This window comes from Portunus trituberculatus, chromosome 48 (assembly GCF_017591435.1).
Source record: "Portunus trituberculatus isolate SZX2019 chromosome 48, ASM1759143v1, whole genome shotgun sequence".
In the NCBI taxonomy this organism is placed as follows: Eukaryota; Metazoa; Arthropoda; class Malacostraca; order Decapoda; family Portunidae; genus Portunus; species Portunus trituberculatus.
Window position 1 is genome coordinate 13,728,933 of NC_059302.1, and position 19,962 is coordinate 13,748,894.

Sequence of the window (19,962 nt, forward strand, 5' to 3'; positions counted from 1 at the left end):
GTCCTCAGCCTCTGAATTTTACTTTGCAAGATGCAAGCCTACCACACAAGACAGACTGTGGCTTTGCTTATCAGACAGCAACCAGACAGCCCGCTAAAGAAGCAGCTTACTAAAACAAATGTTCTGGAAAGAGCGGGTGAGCAGTGAGGTGGGCGTCTTCATCACTCGTGTTTGGTGACTTGACGCCGCAGTGGGACGGCTGAAGACAAGCAAAGTTACCAAGAGCTACAGCTGGTGAGTTGCTGAGTGGTCGCCTGACGTCTGAGGAGCTGCAGCCTTCCTGCAGACGTTCAGCACCAGTGGCTGCACTACCAGTCATCAAGGGAAAAATAGGACTAAGATGCACGGGGAACTACTTAAAATGTGTACTGGTGTAGCTATAGGGTGGTACAGACTAGTGTGAGAGTTCTTCCGTCCTGACCAGCTGCTCTCTGCAAACTAACTTGTATGGACGTCATCACGACCACATCCATTGAGATAAAGTCATTCCAGCACTGTGAAATGTGTAATTCAAAATCAATGAGCCACTCTGTCTTTCATGAACTTTCATAATTTGAACTCATTTGTAAGCAAAATAATTTGCTGATGATTTGATCTGCTCAGGATCTGAGCCCAGCGCATTTTCTCTATGCACACTGTGTGTCCATAAACTATAGTGACAAAGAAGCCATTTTAATTAAATTTGTTGCAAGAAATAAAAACTAATTATTTATGCACTTATTATTATTTTTCTATATATTCCTTTCATGTAGGATGAGAATAAATTATGAAGTGACTTTTAGTTCACTCCTCGCAGTGAGGAGCGGTTTTTATGTCTAGTGAGCGCGTGTGGCGTGACTTGAGAGCAAGGTCAGGACGCAAGCCTCATTAGGGACTTCATGTCAGCCGCGTTCGTTCGTTCCAGTCTCTCAGTTACCTTCTGGTCCACCTGGCGCTTGCTTCCCGCCATCTAAGAACAGAAGAGGTGTTATCATCGCCTACCAGACCAACATGAACTCAAGGGGTGCTCGTGGAGGGTCAGGAGGGAGTCAAGACACCTACACGTGAAGGACTGGTGTTACATGCGTTACTGACAACACAAGGGGACTAGGACACTGTATGATGGAAAGGACACAGACTAAACACTATTGTTGCTGGTTCTGATACACTGATAACTACTTGGCTACACATATATGTACATCTTACTACACTACACGCTATTTACAGGTTGCATTTGTATCTGAACATTTGAGAAACCATACAGAAGATAAGTAGTAGCTAAGGTTACGAATATCTGCCGCGTATTTGGATAGATAACGATCCTACATAAACAGATGGGAGGAAGGTTGGTGTTAAAGTTCTATTTTAGTAACTATTTTTTGCTGCAATACCGTAAATCGCTCCACTGATGTTCTCTATCCCATCTCGTTACTTTGACAGGCTCTCCATTTATATTATATTCAAAATACATCAGTGTGGTGTTTTATGAAATTCAGGACGTGTATTGAAACATCAATCACATCTCTATCCCTAACACAATAAAACCTCACTGAATATCTCCTTGCCCACCTCATCACATACCTGCGCCATTACCTAGATATACATTTTAACCTTTCCTTCATCACTATCATCACCCTTTATGGTTCTAGTTTAAGATGAAGACTTTCCTAGTTAGCCTACTCCTCTCACATCAACGGCCTACCAGTTAGCACATCTTTACTGTATGTAAGGGCACTGAGAAAACTAGAGGGAGAAAAAAAAAACGACAAACTGAGAAAAAATGGCAAGCTAAGAGGCAAGTCCCTAAAGAAAGGTCAAAACTATCACCCAAAAATCAGGGCCATTAAAGGAACACATTTCACTAATTAAGAAAAGAATAATAGGATCCAATTCTACCCTGCCTTGTATTTTTAACTTCCGAATGTACTAGTTTTGTTTTTTTTGTTTTTCATCTAATCTCCCTTCTGATACTAATAGCTAACCTCACTTCACCCCTAACAAAACATCTCCACAGCGGGACTCTCACCTCGGAGGCATTATCGGCTCTGGAAGCCTTGTAGTTGCCGCTGCCCTTGAGCTCCGCGATGGTGCGCTGCGAGCCGTCCAGCATCTCCTTGTACGTGTCTCGCTCGCGCCTGTATTTAGTCATGTGCTGAGTGAGCGTCGACACTTCCTCCGTCATCGCCTTCAGCTTCGAGTCGTACTTCATCTTGATCTTGGTGAGGTCTGTCTTGTAGATCTTCTCGCTGGCGGTGAATCTGGAAGGTTGGAAAGGTTGAGAGGGAAGCTTTGGAAGTGTATAGATTCTTACCTGGGAAATGTCTGAGTAGCTACCTGGCTTCGTCGCCGCTTGGTGCTCAAAGGATGCATTGTCAAGGTATTTTTGGTGCTAATCTGGTTGTGCTTTTTGGGGAAATGGCTGGCTTTTTTTTTTCTCTCTCTCTCTCTCTCTCTCTCTCTCTCTCTCTCTCTCTCTCTCTCTCTCTCTCTCTCTCTCTCTCTCTCTCTCTCTCTCTCTCTCTCTCTCTCTCTCTCTCTCTCTCTCTCTCTCTCTCTCTCTCTCTCTCTCTCTCTCTCTCTCTCTCTCTCTCTCTCTCTCTCTCTCTCTCTCTCTCTCTCTCTCTCTCTCTCTCTCTCTCTCTCTCTCTCTCTCTCTCTCTCTCTCTCTCTCTCTCTCTCTCTCTCTCTCTCTCTCTCTCTCTCTCTCTCTCTCTCTCTCTCTCTCTCTCTCTCTCTCTCTCTCTCTCTCTCTCTCTCTCTCTCTCTCTCTCTCTCTCTCTCTCTCTCTCTCTCTCTCTCTCTCTCTCTCTCTCTCTCTCTCTCTCTCTCTCTCTCTCTCTCTCTCTCTCTCTCTCTCTCTCTCTCTCTCTCTCTCTCTCTCTCTCTCTCTCTCTCTCTCTCTCTCTCTCTCTCTCTCTCTCTCTCTCTCTCTCTCTCTCTCTCTCTCTCTCTCTCTCTCTCTCTCTCTCTCTCTCTCTCTCTCTCTCTCTCTCTCTCTCTCTCTCTCTCTCTCTCTCTCTCTCTCTCTCTCTCTCTCTCTCTCTCTCTCTCTCTCTCTCTCTCTCTCTCTCTCTCTCTCTCTCTCTCTCTCTCTCTCTCTCTCTCTCTCTCTCTCTCTCTCTCTCTCTCTATATATATATATATATATATATATATATATATATATATATATATATATATATATATATATATATATATATATATATATATATATATATATATATATATATATATATATATATATATATATATATATATATATATATATATATATGTACTTTTCACTATCAAATCTTGAAAATTATTATTATTTTAGTCAGCATGGATTAATTGATGGACCGCCTCCCCTCACAACACAGTAAATAGAGTGCTAAAGGAAACTCAATGTGCTCCCCAATCCTTACTTGTCCCTGAGCTCCCTGATGGTGTTGTCGTAGGTGCTGGCGTCGCTGGCGATCTCCGAGGCGCGCTTCTCGTTGATCTGCTGCAGCTTCTCCAGGTCTTCCACCTTGCGCCGCAGGTCCTCGCTCTGTGAGAAGGTTGGAGGGAATGTCATGTCAAAAGGCAAAGTGAGAGTTTATAGTGACATTGGTTTATAAGTATACTGACTGATCTTTGTGGTTCCCATCGGCCTCGTGATGCGAGAAGTGTAGCATTTCTTGGCTCCACACACGCGAAAAGGCAATTGAGTCGAGTAATGCCGCTGCATGTTTCGAAATGTTGCAGCAGAGTGCTACTGATGCATGTGCTCTAAAAGTCAAATTTTCCGTTCATACTTCTCGAGCAGGAAGAGAACATCAAGAGAAGAGGAGAACTACCTGGAATGCAACAAGTCATTATGAAAAGTGCGTTGCCTGACTTAGAGAGTTGTAGTGACGAACAGCAATCCAAGACTCACCTCCCGACGGTAGTAAGACACTTGGTCCTTGAGCGTGTCCTCGTCTCGCTTCAGCTGATCTATCTGATGGTTCTTGTCGTCAATAATGTCCTTGAGTCGCTTCTTCTCCGAGTAGGACGTGGGGTCATTGGACACCTTCTTCAGGCGGACTTCAAGCTCCCGTAATTGGTCCTGTGGGAAAGTGAGATGACAATAACTAACAAGACTACTTATTCCCTCCTGAACTGACAGAAATAGAAAAGAAAAGATGTACGGATGTCGCAAGAATATATATATTTTTTTACTTTAAAGACTCGTATTCCTTAAATTTTTAGAGCTCCATCTCTACTAGCTTTAATAGGGCATAGTGGTGTTACTGGAATTTTAAGAGATGTTTGTTTGACTCTACATAGTTTAACAAACACCCTACGCCACCAATAAAAATGAGCAACAAAATCCAATCTGTAATTTCTCTGGCCTTTAAAAGTAGTCTTGATGAGAACTGTAAACTTTTAATACAAGCTTAGTAAGTGAAAATCTCACTCAATACACCAGAAAAACAATTAAGAGCTCCTAAGATTTGCTAGACTCGATCCCCTGCCTCACATAACTTTGAAAATCTCTCTCACCTGCATGCCGAGTTTCTCCTTGATCCAAGTGTCCTGCCGGTTGTTGTACGTCTCCCTCAGGTTCTTCAGCTCGGTCTCGATGGTGCTGTGTTCCTTCTTCAGCTTCTCGTACTTCTCCTCGACGCCTTCCTTGTTCGTCGTGTACTGAAGATTGAAAGGAAGATATTAGATGATGCGTATGATGGTTGCATGTTATAGATTGATGGATTGATAAGTAGATAGATAAACAGATAGATGGGTAGAGGAGTAGGTAGATAGATAAAAACATACAAATAGATAGATTGATAGATAGATAGAGAGAGAGAGAGAGAGAGAGAGAGAGAGAGAGAGAAATACTAGATAGACTTCCTGAATAAATGAATAAATAAATAGGTTGGTAGGTAGGTAGAAAAATATGAGTAAATGAAAATATAGATACATATATAAGTAGTTGAGTAAATAGAAGGTAGGACAGTTTAAATTAATTCGATATTCTCTATACCGACTGATTAAAATGTAAACAGGGTCAGGCAAAGGTTTTCATAAGGCTCAACCAATAAGGAGACTATGGCCTTGAACAACAGTGCTTATAAACATTAAACAGTCTGAAGAATGGAGGATATCTTTATCATGTGTATCGAATCAGTGACTGTGTGTGTGTGTGTGTGTGTGTGTGTGTGTGTGTGTGTGTGTGTGTGTGTGTGTGTGTGTGTGTGTGTGTGTGTAATTCACCACGGTCGCCTACTGGTTACCCAGCCAGTCTTCCCCATTACGGAGCGAGCTCAGAGCTCACAGACCGATCTTCGGGTAGGACTGAGACCACAACACACTCCACACACTGGGAAAACGAGGCCAAAACCCCTCGAGTTACATCCTATACCTATTTACTGCTAGATAAACAGGGGCGTGTCACACATTAAGAGGCTTGCCCATTTGCCTCGCCGCCTCCGGGACTCGAACCCGGTACCTCTCGAGTGTGAGTCGAGCGTGCTAACCACTACACTACGCGGTGTGTGTGTGTGTGTGTGTGTGTGTGTGTGTGTGTGTGTGTGTGTGTGTGTGTGTGTGTGTGTGTGTGTGTGTGTGTGTGTGTGTGTGTGTGTGTGTGTGTGTGTGTGTGAAGTACCTGAGCCTTTTGAACCACGAAGTCCTCCTCCAGCAGGTCGTACTTGGTCTGTAGAGCTTCCATCTGCTGCTTCTCCTTTTTCTTGGTCTTCTCCAGCTCTGAAAAGGTCTTTAATTAATACAAGAAACACGTTACCACCGTTTATTGATGCTTAGAATATCCTGCCTTCTATTTTAACTAACTAGGAACGCTAAAATCTTGTCCTTGTCTAATCCTCTCTTTGTTTTGTTTTGAAGGTGACGTTTAAGGAACAAATGAGTACCGTTTTTAATAGCGAGGTTGAAATGTGTGTGTTGTAACATACAAGAGGCTCCTTCTTAAAGGAATGTGTTGTGCCTGACCTTTGTGTGTGGTCCGGAGGGTATCCAGTTCCTCTTTGACCTTTTTGAGTTCTTCCTCGCTCCTGGCGTTGGCTCTTTCCCGGAAACTGTTGGAGTCTTTCTCGAGTCGCTCTCTGCGTCTCTTCTCCGACTGAAGGTGAAAGGCACAAAGCTTTACGCACTGAATCATGTAAGGCACTGCCTCGTGATGAAAAACACAAGTATGAAATGATTATGAGATATCCGATAAAAAGTAGCAAAGCAAATGTCAAAATGATGAGGGTGATGGTGACTTTATTGGTAAAGATGACAAATAAAAAGATCTAGAAAATTAGGAAAATGAGAGAGAAGGGAGCGAAGAATTAGGTGAAAAAATAAACTAAGGAGTTCTGTTTTTCATATAAGAGGTGAAAGCTGGCCAAGGACAACAGAAAGAGTAAAAAAAAGATCCACTTAGAATGGCAGTCCCCGTGGCAGAGAGTTAGCAAAAAAAAAAAAGTGTCTTGAAACCCCCCTCTTAAATGAGGTCAAGTCATATGAAGATGAAAATACAGAAGCAGGCAGGGAATTGCAGAGTTTACCAGAGAAAGGTATCAGTATTTGAGAGTAACTCTTGTATTAGAGAGATGGATAGAATAAGGGTGAGAGGAGTAAAAAGTCTTGTGCAGCAAGGCTGCGGGAGGACGGGAGGCATGCATTTGTGTATACTGGTGCCCAGTAAAATTGGCAGAAGGTTAAGGATACTTTTTTCTAGTGATGGTGGCAGTGATGGTAATAGTAATGGTAATCGTAATGAATTAAAACTCGATAACGGCATAGTAAATTTGACACATCCTAAACCCCTCATTGACTCCCTCTGCTCTCTCCCCTCACAGTGGAGATTAGATTAGACAGATATTGTAAGGTTGTAAAATTTCCAGATATTTATCCCATTCTTTTGGCTCACCCTCTTGGACCTGCTCGGGGACTGACATCTAACTGGGCCTTTTTGTTTATAATCTTTTTTTTCGGTGGGTGACTAGATTTGCCCTCTTAAATAGAATAGAAAGTAATTTTTTTTCATGTATAGTTGTGTTTCTCTATGTAGTCTAAATCGTTTGGTGGTTATTGGTGACTGAGCTGCGTGTCACCCTCCATCTTGAGACCGTTACAGTACTCGAGGTTCAGCTGCGTGTCACCCTCCTCCTTGAGACCGTTACAGTACTCAAGGCTCTTACACCCACCTTCAGCTCACTCTCCAGGCCGTTCATGCGAATGGTGAGGTTGTCATTCTCCTTCTTCAGGTTATCCGCTTCTCTCTTGTGCTTCTGGATGTTCTTCTCCTTCGTCGACTCCAGCTGGAAGAGGAATGCGTTGCTCTTACCGTGACGCGCCAAGAATATAACAGTAACTTTTTTTTTCATAACTTTTTTACATGAATATTTTTTTGGTGCGCAGTTTGTTACTTATGGGTTGTCGATGAATGGTAAGACTTCGAATAATGAATAAGAGGGTCTCGATTCCTTTTATTTATCTATTTACTTATCTATTTGTATATTTACTTATTCACTTTTCTCGCCAAGTTAATAGTTTTTTTTGTAATGCACACAACACATACAATTGTTACTCAGTCGTTTTTTATATTGTAAGTACGTATATGGTGACGGTTTTGAGTAACATGGGGAAGGATTTGTAATATTGGTTGGAAATAATTCACTTTAGAACGGGAGACTTTTGAAAAATGACTGGAATTGTTCAGAATGATTGGAAAGTGTACGGAATATTAACACAGGGAAGATTTATAATATGGGATGGAAGGATTTATATGTGACGACTGATACGCTTGGGAATACTGACTGGAAGGGTTTGGAATACTGACTGGAAAGTGACTGATACGCTTGGAAATACTGACTGGAAGGGTTTGGAATACTGACTGGAAAATGACTGATACGCTTGGAAATACTGACTGGAAGGGTTTGGAATACTGACTGGAAAGTTTTAGAATATTGACGAGGATGAGTATTGAGTGGAAGTAATTGGGATATTGATTGTATGTTCTTAGAGGAGTGACTGGAAGAGATTTTGTGAACTGGATGAAGGAGTATAAGTATAATAATTAATGTGGTATTAACCCTTCTGCTACCGCTAAATAGTTTGGTGCAGTTATAGAGTTTAACATTGAGAGTTGAAAATCTTATCGAGTACATTCTAGTGATTGTTTTTCTTCAGAACAGTCTTATCGAGTTATTTAATCACCTGTCATCGTACTGTCATTATCAGCAAAGGGATCAAAAGTTACCTGTTTATTGGAGGAACACAGGACGTAGATATACAGTAACTTTAATGCTGGAATTCGAGCTTACCTGAGTGACCGAGTCCTTCAGATCGTCCACCTCATTCTCCAGTTCCTCCTTCCTGCGCCTGAGTATCTTAAGATCATCAGTTTCTTTCCTCTTATGGTTCTGCGCCTCCTCTGCTCGCTTCTTCTCCTCCTCCAGTTTGGTCTCCTGCGAAGGGCGAGACTAAGATCAGACAAAAGGAATCTGGTATTTACTGTAATTAAGAAGTTATTGATGTGATAATGTTCCAACACGATGCACACTTGTTAAATAACGTGTCATGTCCCGTCCTGCAACCCAGAGACAGTCTTGTTTTGTTTTGAGGGTGTTTATGTTGCGTAGTTGTCTTTGGGTGTCGACGATGGACACCAAAAAAGGACATGGCAAAAACTAGCATTCCTGGTGTCAAATCTCCATAACTCTTGCTCTCACTCTGCTCACCACACTTCATCAGCAACGCTTCATCCGCTTCACACTTACCACAGCACAAAGCTCTCCTCTCCAGACCACATCCCAGGAAGACAGATGTGTGAATGCAGATTTACCTAAAACTTCCATATTAACTTATCTCTCTCTCAATATATTTCCTCACTTTTAGTCATGTGCACTCAGCTCAAGCAAACATCACTCCTCTAGCACAGACAGCACTAGCAGCACACTCCCACGGCCTCTCACTGTCCATTCAGCCTGCACCACAGCACGCAAGGGTCGTCCTGAGCCTCGCCTGTCCCTCATCCTCCTCCTCACCATGCTGTCGCGTTCTCTCTTGTATGTTCGGACTTCTCGCTCAAACTTCTCTTTAGCCCTCTTGGCTTCCGCGAGGTCCTTCTTCAGGTCATCGCGTTCCTTCAGCCAGGACACCGTCAGCTCCTTCTGGCGCTCCTCGGCCACAGTACCTTTACTTCTTTCCTCCTCCAGCTGTGCCGCCGGAAGCGCGTGTTGGAAGCACCAGACAACCAAAAACAACCCAAAGTGTGGTCCAAGGGACGCCCGGCATTGCCACGGCGTCAGGAAGAAAGAGTGAAGGAGAAAAGAGAAAAGTCCATAGGTGATACAAGAACATGAATGGAAATAAGAACATGTGACAATATTTACAGAAGAACATAATAGTGCGTGCTCCCAAAGAATGTGATCTACAGAAAGAAATGGAAAAAATACAAAATGTTCCATGAATTTGTAAGTCAAGGATAAAAGAAAACTATATGGCCAGTCATGGTCAGTAGTCGAGTAACCTGCTATTTCCTTCCCACTGTGGTAGGCGTTTTCCTCAATATTAAGTGTTCTGATCTTTGAGTTGTCTTGTTTGTAAGGAGACTGTCAGAAGAGCAGAGGACTTAACAAAGAGTATTAACCCTAAGGACAGTGGGAGTGAGTACACCATGCTACTTTTTTTCTTTCTTTTTTTATACCATGTGTGCTTTTCACGGGAGTTTATGGGCTAAAGGGGATACTTTTTTAGGGTACCTCCTATCTCAAAGCCCACCCGCTAGGAAACCGTTGCTCCGAGTGAGGAAGCCCAACCTACACTCGAACCGTGGACAGGATTGGAACCCGTGCGCTTGGAGACCCCTCGGACCCCAAAGCACGCATGGTTCCTCTGTACCATGACTGTATTTGATAACTCAAAAATATAAGAAAAAAGATTTTAAAAAATCAAGGCACGTTCGGAAGTCTTCAGGTCAACCGAAAACAAAATAAGAAAACGAAAAAAAAGGAATAGAGGGAACCGGCTGACCTCTAATAGCAACAAGCCACTGGAGGCAGGCGTGTGACCTCCCGACCTATCACAACTTCACCTCAGTTTTACTAGATTAAATCAAAACTCGCACAGAAAAAAAAAAAAAAACTCCTAATGTTTCGTGGTTCATATCCGTTAACTTATCATCAAAATTAATCCTTCACCCGTCACAGGAAAATGAATGACTTTTGATACTTCATCTTTCCAATTTTGTTTGAAAATGGCATTTTCTTCAGTTGTTCTCCTTTTCCCTGTTTTGTTTTTTTTTTCCTACCTTTGACCAGAATCCAGAGTAAAAGAAAAGACATTACTTTTTATGTAACTTTGGATCACCATTTTGGCTTTACAGTTTTGGGACCAACACATCAGTAAACCTTTTTTCTTCTTGCAAATCTCTCTTTCCTTAACTAAACCCCTCTTACAAAAAATGAGTAAGTAAATAAATGAACAAAAAACGCATGGGGCAGCTCACATGGACAACTCAAGTAACTCATTTATGAAGGTGAAGGAAGACATTCATACCTTCGCCTCCAGTCGCTCCGTTGCTACTCTGTTCTTCCTCTCCGTCCTCTCTGTTGCCTTCAGATTCTCCTCCGTCTCCTTAAGCTTCTTCTCCAGCACGGCAGACGTCTCCTGGGCCGACTTGAGCTGCGACAAGTGAAGAGACTTTTAGTGCAGAGTCCACGGAACAGAGTGGGAGATAGAGATAGAGAGAGACGCGTGATGGGACGAAGGAGGAATGAAATGGACTGGAAAAAAGTACAGGGAATGTTAAATGTGGAGAAACTACTAAAACAGGGGAGTGGAAGGAAGGGATGAAGAGAAGAAGGAAAGGAGAAAACAGGTGGAGGAGAATCTAGTTGAAAGACTGGAGGGAGAGAAGAGAGTAAAGAGAACATTGGAACGGCAAATTAGAGAAGAGAGAGAGAGAGAGAGAGAGAGAGAGAGAGAGAGAGTTAACAATCTGAGCAATTAACCCGCTCCGATCAACACAAGACGCCTGTTAAGCCACAAAGACCCAGCAGGAGTAATACAGTGTTACAGCGGCAGTCACAGGACTCGCATGAATGTCCTGTATTCAGAAACGCTTTGCTCTCTCACCGCGACAATTTCCAAAGACCACAGAGATAGCTCACCATGTACTCAAGAGCGTTTCTCCAGTTCATAATGCAGAAACCATGTTGATCTGTCACTAAAGCTGTAAAAAAATACCCTTGAAAATCTTTGTAACTGTAACTAGAGTCTTTGAAAGTAAGTTGGGTGTGGGTATAAATGTTTCAAAATATAGTCTTTTTTATACCACTCTCAATACGAGTATTTAGCCAGGAGCATTTACTTGCAGCCACGGAGCATACACATCGTACAAAGGGGGGGGGGTAGCAATGGAGCACAACGCATCACTACACCCTTAAAATACTCTTATAACTACAACTAGAGTCTTTGAAAATAGATCTGGTGCGGGCATGAATGTTTCAGAATATAGTCCCTTTACACCTCTCCAAATGTTTACTCAGGAATCTCCACTTGCAACCACGAAGCATAAAGATCGTAGGCGGAAAAGCAAAAGAGCCAAAACGCCACGCTACTTCACTTCTGATTCTTACTAATTTCAGCCTCACTTTACTTTAGATCCCTTAGTTCCTCTCTTCTTGCTTCTAAATGGCGAGGAAACAACTTCACCTTGATTAGAAATGTCAGGAATAGAATGGGGAGGTGAAAGGGGAAGCGAGTCTAGTCTCCCTTTTGTTTGGGCCGCCATTGTGTGTGAGGGGTCTGAGTCTAAATGCATCGGCCAATCACGTAACTGGATGGACTGCAGGAAAGTGAGGGAGAGAAGGAATGGAAAAGGCGAAAGAAGGGGTACCGAAGTGGAAAGAGAGGAATGTAAATAGAGCTTGAGGAGGAGGAAAAGGAAGGGAAGGAGAAGGAAGAGAAAGGGAAGAAGGAATAGGAAGAGGAGAAAAAAAAACCCAGTGGAAGGAGGATGGGGAGGAGGAGGAGGAGAAGAGAAAGGAAAGAAGGAAGAGGAAGAGGAGCAAAAAAGCAAAGGAAAGAAGGAATAAAATGGAAAGAAGGAAGAGCAAGAGGAGAAAGAAAGCAGAGAGAAGGGGGAAGAAAAGGGAGGAATGAAGAGGAGGAGGAGAGAAAAACAAAGGGAAGGAGGAGGAAGAGAAGGAGGAAGAAGAGAACGGGAAGGAGGAAAAGGAAGAGGAGAAAAAACAGAGGGAAGGAGGAGGAGAAGAAGGAGAAGGAAGAGAATGGGATGAAGGAAGAAGATAAGAAGAAAAAAAATAACAGATGGAAGATAGAGGAAAAGAAGAAGGGATAGAACGGGAAGAAGGAATGAGAAGAGGAGAAAAAAAATAGAGAAGAAGAAAAAAGAGGAGAAAATGGAGGAGAAGAAGGGATAAAGGGAAAGCAGATAATATATGTAAATGATGGGGAGAAAAACTCGTAAAAGCGAGAAAGAGGAGTGGGGGGGAAAACTCTCATAACGTAACGCTTCTAATCAGTTCCTGCTCATTTTATTTAAGTTTCCGTGACCAACACACTCATCAAATGTGTAACTACTAAAAGCTCTCCACTGTGAAAGCGATGACCCAGAGATGACTTACCTAAATAGTCACGCAATAAGTTAAAGTGCTATTCAAGATTACAATTGAGGCTATCACTCTTAACCCCTTCAATACTGAGAAGCATTTCTACCTTGTGTTTTGGATGTGATTAGACGATTTTATTTTTATTAGGAACGGTCTACGGATGTTAAAAGATTAATGGCCAGAGTCTTCACTAGTTTAATCCCCACATAAGTTTATGAAGTTGTATAAAATCACCATATAGAAAGCACAATGAATATAAAAACGTGTCATGGTACTGAAGAGGTTAAGATGCGCCTGTGATGAAACCTGTTGGTGATACACGAATTGTAGATGTTGATTTATGACGTCGGAACAATACTCGCATGAAAGGGACATACTCGTAAATTGAAACTTACTTCAGAGTTTACTACGTCCATTTGTCTCTGTGCATTTATAGGCCAATCTGACACCATCCTGTATTAAGAGAGGTATCACCAGGTATGAAGAGAGGAAAGCCAGAGAGGTATTTGGGTGTACCTGCTGGAGATTGGAGGAGAAAGTAAAGTTGGGAGAAATGTTCGTAGATGGGGATAGATGAGGAAGGTGTAGAAATTATAGCTAAAGTGAAAAGAGTAGAGAGGAACAGTAGAATAAGACACTGAAGATAATTGTAGAAAGAAAGAGTTGATAGGAGTAGTAGAGGAAAAGGCAGACAAAACTAAGAGACAGAGAAACTGAGTATGAAGGGGAATAAAGAAGAATGCAAAAGAGAAAGTTAAGAGGAAAAAAGAAAAGTAAAAAGGAGAAATAAGAGACATCACCATTCATGTTATTTCTACCGTGATGGCAGGCCAGATGTCACCAGCCTGCCTCTTCACTTGGAAATCATTACTCTCAGCACCTCGAGATTGACCACGAGTACAACGGCCTCGGATCGAGCAATAGGTGCTGGTGGGCTGGGCTTTGTTTCGCGCCACAATACAGAACAATAGCAACACAGCCTCCACACAAGCCACACAGTTCATTGTTAATTATCCTCAGCTTATAGAACATAATACACGTCTAGCAAAGCCTTACAAAATAGTATGGAATTGAGTGTGTGTTGTGGCTTAGGCATGTATTCAGAAACACTGTTCTTTCACCGCGACTATTTCAAAAGCCACAGTGATGATTAACGGGATTCTCAAGAGTGTTTCTCCTACTAGTAATGTAGACATGTTAATTTGTCACTGGAACCTTAAAAACTTCTTTAAATACCACGTCGCTTGAACTAGAACCTTTTGAAAGTATTGGAGATGAAAGCCTGGTGTTTCCGAATATGGTCATGTGTGTGTGTGTGTGTGTGTGTGTGTGTGTGTGTGTGTGTGTGTGTGTGTGTGCAGTGAGCAGGAGCCTCACCTCCCGCTGCAATCTGGAGTTCTCAGTCTTGGAGGTGCGTAGCTCGTCACTGCTGGCACGAGATCCCTCACCCAGCTTGGTCTTGAGTTCGTCGTTGCGTTCCTTCTCCTGGCTCAGCTGCTCCTTCAGGGTGGATATGCGCTCCTCGTAACGCTTCAGGTCGTCCTCGTTACTCCCGAAGCGTCCTGGGAACAGAGGAACGTCTATTGAGATTATCTGCATCTTATTGTTATTTCATTGATTTATCAGAGTTAAAAACTACAGTCCTCAGGCAAATAGAAAATCCAGTAATACAATGATTGGGTAGATAGAATGTCTTATGAACTTAATTGACCCTTCAAAGTTACAAAATAAAATGGTCAGACTAATACGAATCCAGCAGTGTAGCGTCTTTTCGTAAAACCTTTGATGGCGTGACTGGATCAAGAAATAGAACGTTTATTGAGATCAGTGTATTGTACTGATTACTGATCTTGCATTGCAACCAAAGTATTATACCCAGACTGATACAAATCTAGTAATGTGTCTTTTTGTAAAACCCTTGAACGCTAGGACAGAATCTAGAAAGTTTACTTAGATAAGTAATACTATTTCACTGAATCAATTGATCTTTCATATTCATCAAAATGCACTACGTAAATTCAGCAGTGCAATATCTGCGCTAATAAAATCTTTGACCGCCTTGGTAAGACTGAAAATTAGACAATTGAATGAAATCACCTGCATATTTCTACTGACTATTGATCTTTACTCTAACCAAATACATTACTCGGATTGAGAATTCGGCAGCGCAATATCTCTGTTGATAGAATCTTTGACCACTATGGCAGGGTATTTGATCTAATTTAAAAGTTGTTGATAACACTTTGAAATTGTGCCCTGTCCAGACTAACAAAGCAAAGCAGTCATAGTTTGGCTCAAGCCTTTAACTGCTATGGCCATTCCTTGTTAGCATCCGTAGTGCTGTGAAGAAAAAAATAATAATAGGAAAAAATAATAATAATAATAGTAGTGATAGTTTGCATTGAGATAAAATGTTAATGAAATGTTAGTTTTTTGTTTACTCTGCGGACAATCCATGACACTATAATACAAATGTACGTGTATAAAAAGTTACAGACAACTAAGAAAAAACTAACAGCAATAAAGGGATTAAAGGTGACAGCTACTCCTGATTCTCCTTTACATCCTAAGCATTATTTTTTTCCCAGCTGATCAACGCGTGTCATGTTGCTATTTAGGTGTCAGCGTGCGTTCTTTGTGTGTTTATTGTTTGCGTGAGTTAGCGCCACTCACGTTTGTTGGGCAGAGGCTTGTCCAGCTTCTCGCGCTCCTCCTTCAGCTGGCGAGAGAGTTCCTCGTTGCGCTCCTTCTCCCGGTTAAGCTTGTCCTCCAAGTCACGCACGCTGGTCAGGTCCTCCGAGGTGGGCCGCGTCTTTTTCTTTTTGTCCGCTTCCACCAGAGAGGAATGGAGCTTGGCTGAGGTGGTGTAGGGCAGGGCAGAGACAAGGGGAAGGAGGCGTTGCAAGGGAGGGAGGATGACGGTAACGAAAACACAAAAGGGATGAAGAGTGAGGATGTCACGGAACACAAAACATTAGAGGAAAAATGAAATGTTCAGAGGAATGTTATATTTTGGATCGTTACATCACAGGACGAACACAAAGAGTAATTAATAATACGAGAAGGTGTGAATGGCAACGTGCATCGAGTAGGTGTTAATGTGAACGAGGCCACGTCATGAGGCGACAGAGGCACCACGGACAACAGACAAGTGGAGTGGAGCGAGCCAGCAGGGCGGCGAGGCAGCGGGGCGAGGATGATGGGAAGGACACACGTCAGGAAGGATCAGGGGACAGGAGTGAGGAAAACAAATTCAGTCAGATACAAAATACTATATTTTCCTGAGGAAAACCTAAAAACCTTTAACAGATCTTCATCATTAAATCAATATATACGTACTATGTGAAATGTGTATTTTGTATTGTTTATTATTGCTTTATAAACCAGTCAATCAATCAAACAAACAAACTTCTGGGTGTTTTACATGCATGTGGCTGTGCAGGGAAGGCATTTGGCATTTATGATCATTAGAATTTGAGCAGAAGATCGGAGAAAGAGGTCCAGGACAAGTCAACTAAAACTACATATATATTAGAATGTTGTAATATATATATATATATATATATATATATATATATATATATATATATATATATATATATATATATATATATATATATATATATATATATATATATATATATATGAAGGCATATGAGATTGAAGGCTATACCATATTCTCGTTTATCTTTTTAAATTATAAGAATTGAATAAAAGAGTGTTATAGCCTTCAGTCTCGTGTTTTTTTTTGTTTTTTTTTACTTATTTATCTATTTATTTATTGTTGTAATGATGAGGAATGCTTGGTGGGTATTGGTTTGATCACGCACGGGAGCTTGACTGACAACTGTGTCCTTGAGTGGTCGTCCTGTCGTTCCCTCCATGGCTCAGGTCGTAATAAAGGCATGCACGGGAAAGGTTCCGTTCCATGACGTCTTGTTCCGATCAGTGGAGCGCGTTTTATTTGATTACTTATCCACACATGACGAAATGACACATCTTGAATGACGTGTTTGGCGGGGTGGAAAGTGAGCAGGGATTAAGATAATAGCAAGAAATGAAAAACTAAATCACAAAAATTGCGAGCATCTTGATTCCTTGAAAGTTGGAGACTCGTCTGAGGTATGTGTTGTTTTTAGTGTTATCTTCTTTATTCTTCGGTTTTAAAGAACTAGAAGAGTTGCCTTGGCGCTGAATATGGAGCAAGGATGTAAGTGTATATATTTACTGGATACAATTACTTCGTATAGATTCAAATCTATGCGAAGAAATATTAAAAATTGCACGAAATTTCATAGCTAAGAACTTAAATTATTTGTAGAAACAAACAAAGATCGAAAGTGGTCTCCTAACTCCCCGATGCCAGTGTTTGTATTACTGACTCTCCAGCGAGGCTCCACGCTGCAGCCTGCAGGCTTCAGGGAGGTGCACTGAGTTCCGTGTGGCTGGTGATGGTGGTGTGGCTAACAAAGGGTCATTGGGTGTTATTCCAAACAAATAGTCACTCACACGATCCTTCAGTGAGGAGGAGACATTCACCTCGGGCCTTGTGTTACCAGGAAGTGTGGGTGTGGTGCTCAGGCTGTTAGGGTGGTGGGAGGGACTGCTGTGGTGGTGTTACGGTGGTTACTGTGGGGTCGTAGCGGGGATCCAGCACCACAGCAGGGAGGAGCGGGTGCCATCTCGCTCAGTGCAACTTACCGCACTCCGCCTCAAGCTCCGTCACCCATTTCATCAGCGTGGCCTTGGGTGTGAAGTCCTTGGGCACTTTGGGTATTCTGTTCTTCATGGATGCCGGGTTCCTCAGCTCCTCGGTTTCTTTGAACAGTTTATCGTATTTTGTTTGTAAATCATCTAATTTCTTTTTCAAACCGCCTGATTCTACGTCCTTCTTTGGCGCCTCATCTTTAAGGCCTATCCCTCTCACGCCCTTACCCTCCGTGGACGTCACCGCCGCCTCGATCTGCGCCTCCTTCAGCTTCTCGTTGGCCTCCTTCAGCTTCTTCTCGAGTCGCTTCATCTTCTCCTCCTGTACCTGGAACAGTAGATTGCATTAACATGTGTTGCCAAATGCCCTCCGCCTCCGCCTCCGCCGCCCTAAAGCTTCGGTAACTCATGTCTTTCTCGGTAATGTCATTCGGCTAATGGCACCTCGGACTTCGAAAAGTTTTCCACCTCTATTCGTTAATTGGATTCGTTCTTGCTTTCAAGTTTGTTGTTTGATTAATTTCCTATTTCCTCTTATTCGTCACCTCCTTTTATCCTGTAAGGAAAACCAACAAGCTATCTCCGGCACATGTGTTGTCTTATCTCAAAATAGAAATTATGATGATCCTTCTCCTTCTCAGTCTTCTTCTTTTGGTACTGGTAAGAGCATAAATTTTCAATGCACTCTACAAGTTTTATCTATTCATTTTTATTTCATATAGAAAAATCTGCTGGTCACGCTTCAGCAGTGGCTTTTCTCTGGGATTTCTTGATAATTTGAATCAAACTACCCTCTTCACTGCTTTGTATTCATCCTCACCTACAGTTACTGCCAGAGAGGTCATTAGCTTCGCTGATCATTATAGTATTTTCGTTTTTCATTTGATTTGCCAAACGCATCGCTGTCTCGGTAATCATTTTGAAATACCCTACATTTTTTTTTCTGACCGTTGGTTTAAATCGCATTAAATCGTCCAACAACCTACACTGCTCTCTTTTACAGTATTTAACATTTGCTCCCAGTATTACCTATTAATATTTCTATATAAGAGGAAATCTGGCCAAAGACAACAAAAAGACAAAAAATCGAGGACCGCTAAAGATGGCAGTCCTAAAGGAAACTTATCAAAAAGAACATCCATAATTTCGAGAAGTCCTTTCTTCTTGGAATTTACACAAATTATACATATGGCACATCAATACCAAATGGCAGATCAAAACACAAAACACAGTGGAGGTATGTGTGGAAGGTTACTTCTTGACTTCTGGCCACCAATTTAGATATGCAGGTGGCGCATTGTGTTGCGTCGGTGCTTGGCCTCACCTGCTTCTCGATGTAGCTTGTCTCGGAGCCTGACAGAGGCAAACGCTTCGTCACCCGCAGCTGCAATTTCTTGTTCTCGTCGCTTAACTTCTCGTTCTCTCCCTCAACGTCATTGATTTTCGTCCTCAGCAGCTGTACTTCCTTCTCCAGCTTCTTCATATCCGCTGAGTCTCCCTTCAGATGTGAAAAAAATAACATTGCACTTGTTGTGAAAATGTATTTATGTACGTAATGTAGTATTTTGAACTTTTACAATTATTTATCTTAACTAATGCTCTATCCAGGCCAGCAATTCCACACGTGGCGGTCCAGACAATGCACCACACACTCATACACTCACATTCACACTCAGCCACTTAGCAAAGCAATGAATGTCAGACTTACTAGATATAATGTAAGTGATTTTTTGTTTTTATGATTATTTTTCCATCGTGCCCTTTAAAATATGCAGTTATTATGATACGGGGAAATTACGTACTGCGCATTGTTTTCTATTGTTTTCTTGATTTTAGAAACAGCACAATTTTGTAATGACAATATCGAACTACCCACCTTGGTGACCCTGGAATCGGTGCTGGAGAGAACGCCCCTGATTTCCTTCTGCAGCCGCTCGTTCTCCGACTCAAGGTCTTCCACTTTCCGTCTCAGCACCGCCGACTCCTGCTCATTCAGTTCAAGTTGGATCTGTAATGATGATGCGAATGAAATGCTGGACCATCACCATCAATAGACCATATCAGAGGTTTGACGTGATATGATGGAGCACAACAGCCTCATAGTTCCTGTCTAACAACACACCTCCACCTTTCGCTCGAAAAAAAAAAAATATGCCGACTCAGTGTCCCATATTTAAAAAAAATACTCAAATCGGATATTATCATAAAAACTACACAGGTTCATAATTTTAAATGGATCACCATGAACACCTACACATACACACGGCCACCACTTTACCATCGCCATTACCATAATACCTATACACACACACACACACACACACACACACACACACACACACACACACACACACACACACTCATAACTTTACCTTCAGTTCAGTCGGATCCAGGTCCTCGGTAATACCCTCGTCAGGTTCCTTGGGCGGCTTCTCGGTGGAACCTTGGCGGCTGAGTGAACCCCTCTCCACGGAACCTGAACGTTCGATGGAGCCCGAGCGTTCCATGGAGCGCTGCCTGTTCTGCTTAGCCTTCGTGCTCATCTTCTTGAGCTGCAGCGCCAGAGTCTCGTTCTCCTCTTCCAGGCGTGACGTCTTCTTCCGCAGGTTCTTGGTCTAAGAGAGAGAGAGAGAGAGAATTAATTATGATTGATGCTTTAATATGTTGATTACACAGCTATACGAACTGT

The 19,962-nt window shown here is 42.2% G+C and overlaps 1 protein-coding gene across 1 annotated transcript in view; it reads right to left on the reverse strand.

The window, feature by feature from the left end:
- LOC123498417 (trichohyalin-like) overlaps positions 1 to 19,962 on the reverse strand; it is a 57,072-nt gene that overhangs the window by 30,798 nt on the left and 6,312 nt on the right. The window contains exons 10-26 of the mRNA XM_045245523.1: positions 19,646 to 19,888; positions 19,150 to 19,281; positions 18,598 to 18,771; positions 17,268 to 17,601; positions 15,240 to 15,422; positions 13,944 to 14,128; positions 10,489 to 10,614; positions 8,976 to 9,146; positions 8,253 to 8,396; positions 7,134 to 7,247; positions 5,932 to 6,061; positions 5,591 to 5,688; positions 4,486 to 4,629; positions 3,878 to 4,048; positions 3,384 to 3,508; positions 2,006 to 2,237; positions 917 to 949 (exon numbers count right to left, since the gene is read on the reverse strand). Of these exons, the coding sequence (XP_045101458.1) occupies positions 917 to 949; positions 2,006 to 2,237; positions 3,384 to 3,508; positions 3,878 to 4,048; positions 4,486 to 4,629; positions 5,591 to 5,688; positions 5,932 to 6,061; positions 7,134 to 7,247; positions 8,253 to 8,396; positions 8,976 to 9,146; positions 10,489 to 10,614; positions 13,944 to 14,128; positions 15,240 to 15,422; positions 17,268 to 17,601; positions 18,598 to 18,771; positions 19,150 to 19,281; positions 19,646 to 19,888 (2,739 nt within the window). The remainder of the gene's footprint in view (positions 1 to 916; positions 950 to 2,005; positions 2,238 to 3,383; positions 3,509 to 3,877; positions 4,049 to 4,485; positions 4,630 to 5,590; positions 5,689 to 5,931; positions 6,062 to 7,133; positions 7,248 to 8,252; positions 8,397 to 8,975; positions 9,147 to 10,488; positions 10,615 to 13,943; positions 14,129 to 15,239; positions 15,423 to 17,267; positions 17,602 to 18,597; positions 18,772 to 19,149; positions 19,282 to 19,645; positions 19,889 to 19,962) is intronic.